This window comes from Andrographis paniculata, unplaced genomic scaffold, assembly GCF_009805555.1.
Source record: "Andrographis paniculata isolate CXL003 unplaced genomic scaffold, ASM980555v1 Contig46END, whole genome shotgun sequence".
In the NCBI taxonomy this organism is placed as follows: Eukaryota; Viridiplantae; Streptophyta; class Magnoliopsida; order Lamiales; family Acanthaceae; genus Andrographis; species Andrographis paniculata.
The window spans coordinates 2,834,138-2,844,129 of record NW_026137580.1 but is presented as its reverse complement, the minus strand read 5'-3'; the positions used below and the strand labels follow the sequence as shown (position 1 = coordinate 2,844,129).

Sequence of the window (9,992 nt, the reverse complement as noted above, 5' to 3'; positions counted from 1 at the left end):
GTGTGCTTAGCTGTTTTTTTTTTTAAATAGTTATATGCAATATTTTATTTGATGAAATAATATATATTTATAAAAAATTATAAAATTTGTATATAAAAATTTTAAAAATTACCAAACCAATAGAATCTTTATGTATTTTTTTTTTTGAACCCATGATCTTCCAGTTACGGTCACAAGTCCATCCCCACACCACCAGGCAATGTACTTATTGATTTATTTGTTTTTACTATTTTTTTTTTATAACATGAGAATCTGTTGCCGCTATTCGAAAGTGCACACTGGATAAACCCTAGGCCAAATCTAATAGCCTGCCGGTCCAACAAAACAAATCACACTAGATGAACCATGTGTGATAGACAAGATTTGGAGGCGTCGGAATTTGAACCATTATTACTAATTTTATTTACATGGGATGTGAATGATATAATAAGCTTATATTCATATATTTATATTAATATATATATATATATTATAGACACCATTTACTAAATAGTTTAAATTTCTTGATATAGAAAACTTCAAAACATAAGATAGTACCTTCATTTTTCACAATTTAACCAAATTTATGTAACTTGGATTCACTAATTGCATAATTGTTCATTTTATTTTGGATTTTCAACTGTGTAACAATCAAACCCATCCCGCAGTTACCCATAACTAAACTTTGAGCACTTGTTTTTAAATCAAACCTCATCCCGTAAGGGATGGCCTGGTATTGTAGGGGTTGGACTTGTGGCCATGAGGTAATGGGTTCAAACTATTCACGTCACCTGTCACACATGGTTCGCCTAGTGTGACTTTTTCGTCGAGCCTGATTTGCAGGGTATTAGGTTCGGGGGTTTACCCGGTAAGTAAAATATGAATTGCCCAAAACAAAGAGAATATTATTTGTAAAAGCAAACACAACTAATAGAAAACTAAATGGCCATATCACCTAACAAGTAACTAGATAAATTTGTATCTATTTGGCACCTACTCTTTTCGTGATGTTTTTGTGTTTAACTTACCTTTAATATTACTTCACAACCTTTATATCATAAAAGTTAGATTTTATTTAATAAAGCCTTTCTCAAACAATCCTCAATAAATACTCTAGTAAAGAGATAAATTGGAAATAGTACAAATTAAAAGTTCTATTTAATATCATACTTTCAAATCTAGAAAACATACAAAATAAAAGTTCTGTTTGACAAAAGAAAAATTAAAAATACAAATAAAAATAAAAATAAAAATAAAAATTGTGGGCTCAATAGTGTGTAAAATAAGATAAATAATTTTTTTTTGACATGGTTGCATGTTAAGAAGTCTATATAAACCCCATGGTATATATTAATTTGAGGAAAATATAAAATAAGAAAGCAATATACTTGTTTGCAATGACAAACAATTTCGTGATTTCTTGTTTGTTTGTCAATCTGATTGTTAACTTCTTATTAGGTAATGGTGAATTTTAAGTTTATTATAAGTTGCTGAATAAGTACTAGCAATATATTTTCCGACTGTTACTAATTAAATATTAATTCGTTTTTTTTTGTAGGTTTTTATGCTCATGCGGTGCCTTACGATTATACATTCATACAAGAGGCAAGTTTAATTTCAAACATTATTTTGAATTCAAATTTCTATTTATAAAACACTTAGATTGACAGACGTACTTTTTGTCGTAAATTTCTTAGTGTTTGGCGAAACCGTTAGTTCCACAGTATAATGGAGGCATAGTTATAAATCCTGAACTTAATGAAGGATTGAAGGGGTGGGAAGCATTTGGAGAAACAACTGTAAAGCATGTAGAATCAAACGACGGTAACAAATATATTGTAGCTGCGATGAGACAACAACCTTCTCATAGTTTCTCACAAAAGTTTAATTTGAAAAAAGATTTTTTCTACACATTCTCAGGTATTTTATATCTTATTTTCTTATCTCTTATGTATATTTTGGTAGTTCAGTTAGTATAGTACTTCCTTCCAATTTAAATTATCATTTTTACCATATTCGTCTGTCTATTTAAAAATATCACTTATCTATTTTTAAAAAGTACACTAATATAAAAATACCCTTTAACATTTACTTAAATTACAAACATACGATTACATATACAATTACTTTATACATAAAGTCAATGAGCAAAAATGTCAAAATTTCTTAGACACTTTTACTAACCAATATTATTTTTTAATTTACTACAAAACTCCAAATGACCCATTTGAATTAAGAGGGATAGAATATTATTTATGTAGCATTTCTATAGCAAGTGTAGTGATTGATTATTATCTTTTCTTGACTAGTATAGTATTTCCTCTATAATAAACCAATATTTTTATTTATTTATTTATATCTTTTTATAATAAGTCTTTCTTTCTTCACAAAATATATATATACTATATTATTTTATTATCTTTTATTTTTTTATTATTAAATACTTCATCCGTTATTCAAATTTATACTCACTTTTCTTTTTAGGTTGTCATTAAAAAATATTTTTATTTTTTTAAGTAAAAAATTATTACATTTTTGTATTTTTTTTACTATAAAAGGAAAATGTAACTATTATTACTCACTTTTATTAAAATCCGTGTCCGATCAAATGAACACACATTTACATGATGAATGAAGTAATATATATATATCATATTAAAATTTGTATCTAAATTAAATAAAATTATTTTTACATGATGGACAAAGTATTTTTTATGTAGCGTGGTTGCGAGTAAGCCGCGGTAATGCTGATGTAGCAGCTGTCTTTAAGACACAAAATGATAATGAGAAAAAGAAAGAGAGAGAGACAGATATTAGTATTGGATGGGTAAAGGCCCGAAGCGGCTGCTGGTCGATGCTCAAAGCCGGCTTCGTCGTTGCCACATCCACAACCGCCCGCCTTATCTTTAAGGTTTCAATAAATTCATTCCATCTTATCCAATTTAAAATTAATTAGCATTAATTAATTAATTAATATTATTATAAATAATTAATTAAATAAGTACGGCTGCAGAGCAACAATACAGAAGTGGAGATTTGGGCAGACAGCATATCACTGCAGCAGTTTACACAGGAAGAATGGAGGTCGCATCAGCTCAGCAGCATTGAGACGGTACGACACCGTTTCTCGTATACACGTAAAAATTTCATGCTTTCACCAAGTTATTTTTATGGCACCATATATAGAAATATTATATTATAATAAAATATAATATACATGTATTAATATAATATACTAATACATATATATTATTCACTATAAAAAAGTCAATAGTTGAAAATAAAATATTATCTTTTATATTTTTATATAAATTTTTTATATTTAATATAAAAATATATTTATTCAAAAATATTTAATCAAATACTCTTATCTTACTTTCTAATTTTCTTCTACGCATTTGCCTTAAAATTACTATTATGATATTACTTATATTATTGATGTTATCTTTTATTATTCAAATTTATATTTATATTTTTGTCATTCATAATATTCACATTTCTTAATATTTAAATATTTTTAATAAATTATATTATTTTTATTATTCAATAATCCATCCGTCCATTAAAATTAGTTTATTTAGACTCGACACAAAAATTAAAAAAAATAAATATTTTATTAAAAAATAATATATAATTGAGAGTATTTTTGAAATTTTAATTAAAAAATAAAATAAATGAAGATAAAAAATATAATAAAATTAGTGATATTTATCGTAAATAAGTGTTGAATAGAGGATAATAATTAAAAATTGTTTTGTTGACTTTGCCAAAATTATTAATAAGATAAATTTAATAGACAAACTAAAATGAGTGAATAAATTTAACAAAGTAAAAGGAGTGAAAATAAATTTGACGGAGAGTATCAATATAAAATAAACATTATTTAATACTTATTAATATAAATAATTACTATAATACAATTATAATTAAAATAATTTAATTAAAATTAAAAAAATTATATATTATCAAAACTGATGAATGGAGACAGTAATGATTAATGACGAACTCAATCCAAGGACAACTACGTGGCGTCCATGAATTTTTCCATTTCAGGCACGCAAGAGGCGCGTGAAGTTCCGAGTCCTGGACCAGAAGAACCGCCCTGTCCAAAACGCCACCGTTTCGTTCAAACAAATCAAACCCAAATTCTCCCTGGGCTGCACCATAAACCCTAACGTCCTCACCAATGCCGCCTACCGGAATTGGTTCACCTCGCGGTTCAAATTCACAGTCTTCGAGAATGAATTGAAATGGTGAGCGCTTGCAAACTAAATTTCAGTCGTTATAATTTCTTTCTCGGATCTGAAAAATAAATAAATCAAATCAAATCCAAACAGGTATATCAACGAGAAAACCCGAGGAGTCGAGAACTACGCCGACGCCGACGCCCTGACGGAATTCGCCAAGGCGCAGGGAATCACGATTCGCGGACACAATGTCCACTGGGATAACCCCGACCTCCAGCCGCCGTGGGTCGGAGGACTGTCGCCGGCCGATCTGGCGGCGGCGGTGGATAAAAGGATCAATTCCGTCGTCGGAAGGTACCGCGGGGAGTTCATCCACTGGGACGTGGTGAACGAGAATCTGCACTTCAATTTCTTCGAGAGCAAGCTTGGGGCGAACGCTTCGAGCATCATCTACCAGAAGGCGAACATGATAGACGGCGAGATGACGCCGTTCCTCAACGATTTCGGCACCATCGAATACGGTGACGACGCGGCAGTGTCGCCGGCGAAGTACTTGCAGAGGATAGCGGAGATTAGGGGTCAGGGGTATGAAGGTCCTTTGGGCATCGGATTGGAGGGACACTTTGGGTTCCTGAGCCATTCCAACGCACCCAATCTGCCGCACATCAGGTCTGCCCTGGATCAGCTCGCCTCCGCTAAGCTGCCCATTTGGGTTACCGAATTTGATGTCGGCCCGGATCCAAATCAGGTACTCTCTCTCTCTCTCTCTCTCTCTCTCTCTTATATAAGAAGTATTCAATTTTATTTTTTTTTAAAGTAATTATACGTCTATTTAACATTATAAATACTGTTACAATTTATTTTATATTACACAAATGTCATTACTTTATATTAACTAATAAGATTATTTTATTAGTTTCTACTTTATTTCTATTATATTTCAATATAATATAATTCCTCCGTCCCAGAATTATGAATTATAGTCTGAGTTGTGTTTGACAAGATATTTAAAAAATATTAATATTATATTGATAGTGGATAAAAAATACGGATAAAATACTTTTTTTTTCTTGTGAATGTATTAGTGTAAAAAGTAGTGGCAATTGTGTAATAATAATGAAAAACTAAGACTAGTTTAAAGTGATATAGTTATTTATGAAAATCAAACTATTTTGAGACGGACAAAAATAATAAACAATATTATTGTATTGGACAGAGGGAGTATTAATATTTATAAAACTCTGATAAAAAGTAAACGGATATATAATTATTGGAAGAAAGAGTACTGTTTATTATGTTTTTTTATTATGTTTTGACCCTTTTAACTATTTTTGTGTTATTAGGTGTTTTTAATTTATTGTTTTATATTTTTCAAATTATAAATTAGATATTCATATTGCAAGAAAAATATATATGTTATTAATAAAATATTGCATAATACAAAATAAATTAATACTATTATATTATACACAAATATTAAATATAAAATTAAAATAAAATATAAGTACAAATAGTTTTTTTAAATATGATTGTGATGTTATCATAATTTTTTATTTTATTTATTTATTTTGTCATAAAATATGTTACGTTAAATCAAATTAAATAATTTATTATTATTATTATTTAAAAATTGTCGATATGGTATCATTTGAATTTATTAAAAAGAAATTTGCGTTAATATGTAAATAAATAAAAATTATATAATTTTTTAAAAATAAGGAATAAATTTAGCAGAAAAATTGGAGAAAAATTTGAAAAAAAATTGAGGAAGGAGATGGTCTCATTTACGAAACCTCCACAAAATTGCCCCCTCATTTTTTAAGAGCACTAATGATTGAAGAGGTTAAATGTAGAATAACTATAAAAGAAGTCTAATTATGTAATTTACTTGTGTTTTGAAAAATCGGCATTATATTTTCTTATGATTTAAATATTGCATAGATTTTTTTTAAAAAAAGAATTTCTTGCTAATTTTGCCTCAAAATAATGAGGAAATTTGCACAATTTTCATAAACCATCACTTGGGTTTTTTTAGGTTGTTTTGTCTAAAATTAAGGTGCAAAAGCATAAGCTGTAGTAGGAATTAATTCAACAATCATCGAACTGCTACTAATTTCTTTTTTAATTTGAAGGCAAAATATGTGGATGAAATTCTCCGGGAACTACAGAGTCATCCGGCGGTGGAAGGCGTGATGATTTGGGGTGCATGGACTCCAAACGGATGTTACAGGATGTGTTTGACGGACAACAATTTCAATAATTTGGCGACGGGCGATGCAGTGGACAAGATTATGAGTGAGTGGAGATATGTACCAGAGTTACCTACAGCGGTAGATTCCAATGGATATGTTGAGGCTTCGCTATTTCATGGCCAATACGAAGCTCAAGTAAATCTTATGCGCAGCCTCGAAGGAGAAGGGGAAAGGGAAAGGGAAAGGAAAGGAGACGAATATACCAAACTTCATAACTTTGATGTCGAGGAAGCACCGGAAGAAGTGCACTTTAGGATCCACTTTGAATGAATCATGTAACAATCTATCTGGCTATCTTATCTATATCTGTTATCAAGGATTTGTTGTCCCAACCAAAATGCTAACTTCGATTTTTTATTATATTTACAAAAGGAATACACATAATAAAACTATAAATAAAATAATCGATAATCAATAATTTTTTACTATTTTTAAAATTTTTAAAACTTTTGGATTTGTTTATTTTAGCATTTTAGTTTGAGATATATTTTTTTTATGATGTGAAAAATTGTATTGGTAATATTGATTTTTTTAGAAATGAAATGTAAATATTACTTTTTTATATATTGAAAATTGTAATAGAAAAAAATTTAGTTTGATAACAAATTTTTATATCTCAAATTTTATACTCACTCCATTCCGTGAAATTAATCCACATTTTTTTTTGCCGTCCCGCGAAATTAGTCACACTTCTTAATATAGTAATAATTAGTAAATACTAATTACAACTACAAATTTATACCCCTAACTTTTATTGTTTATTTTATTTTAAATTTAAAAGTATGGCTAGAATTTTGAATAATAAATATTCAATATGATATAAATAAGTGTTTATGTGATGTCTAAAAATTTTAATTAATTTTTAATACTCCCTTCATCTCATATACCGTGTCTACACGTATTTTAAAAGAAGTGTAATCAGTAATATAGATGTGTAATTAAAAGATATATTAATAAAAAAATAAAAGTATAGTAATGTACAAAAAATAATAATAATCATTCACTGTACGACAACGAATGATAGCAACTTTATTTCAGTTTTATATATATACAAACATATCTCATTATACACAAACACCCGAAATTACATCCAACCAATATTACAAAAACTAAAAATATTATAAACTCCCTCCAAATTACCCATTTTTTCACACCCAACCAGAAAGGTAAAAAACTACACAATTTCCACCCATTTTTCACTTCTATCCACAACATGTGACATCAAAAAATAACAAAAAATAAGAGTGGGAATTCTATTTCATTTTCCTCCTAATCCCACTCTAAAATCAACAATAAATACCCCATTAATAGACAAAATTTTCCATTCCAACATTAACTACAACAACACACCAACTCCCACATTAACTACAAAACAACAGCAGGTTGGAATATTCCAACACAAGTCCAGATGACTACAACAATCAATATAGGCATGCCCAAGAAAGTTCTTATAGATTCAGAATTGAATCGGATGGTTCAGTTTATACTTCTTTCGTGCGATGAGAATGGGGAGCCATCCAAAGGGAAAATCACAGAGGCTACCACGTTATTTGGTTGCTCGGTCCGAACTATTTCCCGGCATTGGAAGGCTGCAAAAGAACAATTACAAAAAGGTGAAACAATTAATGTTAGTAGGGAAAAAAATGTGTAAGAAAAGACAAGATAATGCCCAACATGAATGCAATAGAAGCTTTATCATTGAGGCAAAGGTCTTCGATCAGAACTTTAGCAAAATGGTTGGATTGTTCGAAAACAACCATACACCGCTGGCTCAGGCCTCACACGAGTGCTATTCGGCTAGAACTGACAGAGGGAAACAAGCTCCAAAGGTTATGTTTTTTCATTAGAAGCCCTTGATGTTTATAGGTGTATCGAATCAGCATCATTTCGAAGCATGCATAATGTGGTACACATTGATGAAAAATAGTTTTATATGACAAAAGCTACACATCGATTTTACTTGACCCCTATGGAACAGGATCCACACAGAACGTGTAAAAGCAAAAATTTCATAACCAAAATTATGTTCATGTGTGTTGTATCCCGACCAATATGGGATCAAGCTAGGACTCTTCTGTTTGATGGGAAAATTGGAATTTTTCCATTCACAGAACAGGTCCCCAAGGTTGTTACGGCGTGGATTTAGGCACAGCGCCGTCGGACTGCCATATCGCCTAGGCGACACGGCGCCCAAAATGACGACAATATGGCGATATGGCGACTTACCTATTATAAGTTTCTAATATTTAATTATACAATATAAAATTATAACATCAAATCACTATATTTCAAATAAAATATCAAAATACCAAAACATCAAAGTATTAAACATAACTATCAAAATACTAAAATACCAATAGTTCAATATATTAAAGTTTCAAAACACCAAAAAAAACCCTCAGATTCTCAAATTTCACATCAATCTTCACTCTTCATTGTTCATATTATCATCTTCATTCTCATCCACCAAACATCTGTTAGAAGAGCCACGGCGACGATCATACACGATAGGTGGGCCTGAGGATTCACCAACACCTCTACTACGAAGGTTGGAATTATTAAGATTACTTGAAGCACCTACGGCTTCATCAACATGATGCCATTCAAGATCTCCATCTTCATGAACCAAATCTGGAGAATCATCAACCCATTCATTGTCCCATTGAAATTCTTCAAGAACTAAGGGATTAAAATTGCTTCCTTCTTCCCGTCGCTTTTGAAAGCGATGTGCATTCTTCCGATTATATTGAACATACACTAAATCGTTTAGCCTTTTGTGCTTTAGTCTATTTCTTTTCTTAGTATGAATCTAAAAGAAAAAAAAAACAAACAAATTAACAAAAACTTTATATCAAAAACTAAAAATTATTATTAAAATATTAATATAAGTAAATTTTGAATGAATTTACTTACAAATTCAAATGTGCTCCAATTGCGCTCACAACTGGCAGAAGAGTAGCATAGACTAATAGTTCGTACGGTAAGTAATCGAAGCTCTTCGTTGTCACCACTATATGCATCCCACCAATCAACTAATATATATATATATAAAGAATATATTAAATATTTGAAATTAAGTTTCGTAGAAAATAAAAAATATATACGTTAAAAAAAACTTACGAGAACTCTTTTGCATTTGGTGTTTGATTGCTAATTGACGGCCAAAGCTTCCTCGCATTTTATCGTAATCATCTGCTTGACCACTAATCTTATCCGTCAACTCTTCATCTTTGACCATCTTTTCTAGAACATCATTAAACACTTGACGTTGCTTACGGGCAAATACGGGATCACTTCTTTTCAATTCAAAATATTTTGAAGGATTTAGGAATAGTGCAGCCCCATATAACTTCACCTCCATTTGATCTCTCCATCGATCCTCAATTATTTCCATCAACTTGGCCAAAAATCTTGTTTTGTTGTTGCTCGTAAAAGATTCAGATATTTTCTTCTTCGCATGATTCATAGCCGAGGAAAGCTCGGGCATGGCTGGCTTTTCATCACCATCAACTATCCTCAAAACAATAAAAAGAGGAAGTGTTGCCCGTAAACAATCTTCTACTTGATCCCAAAA

At 30.3% G+C, this 9,992-nt stretch overlaps 1 protein-coding gene across 1 annotated transcript; it reads left to right on the top strand.

The window, feature by feature from the left end:
* Window positions 1-704: 704 nt before the first annotated feature.
* On the top strand, window positions 705-6,810 carry LOC127252403 (endo-1,4-beta-xylanase 5-like). Its single transcript, XM_051276555.1, has 8 exons — window positions 705-743; window positions 823-847; window positions 1,538-1,584; window positions 1,677-1,803; window positions 2,700-2,890; window positions 4,021-4,232; window positions 4,317-4,914; window positions 6,299-6,810. Exons 1-8 carry the CDS (start codon window positions 705-707, stop codon window positions 6,686-6,688), a joined length of 1,629 nt encoding a protein of 542 aa, XP_051132512.1. The 3' UTR covers window positions 6,689-6,810.
* Window positions 6,811-9,992: the final 3,182 nt, after the last annotated feature.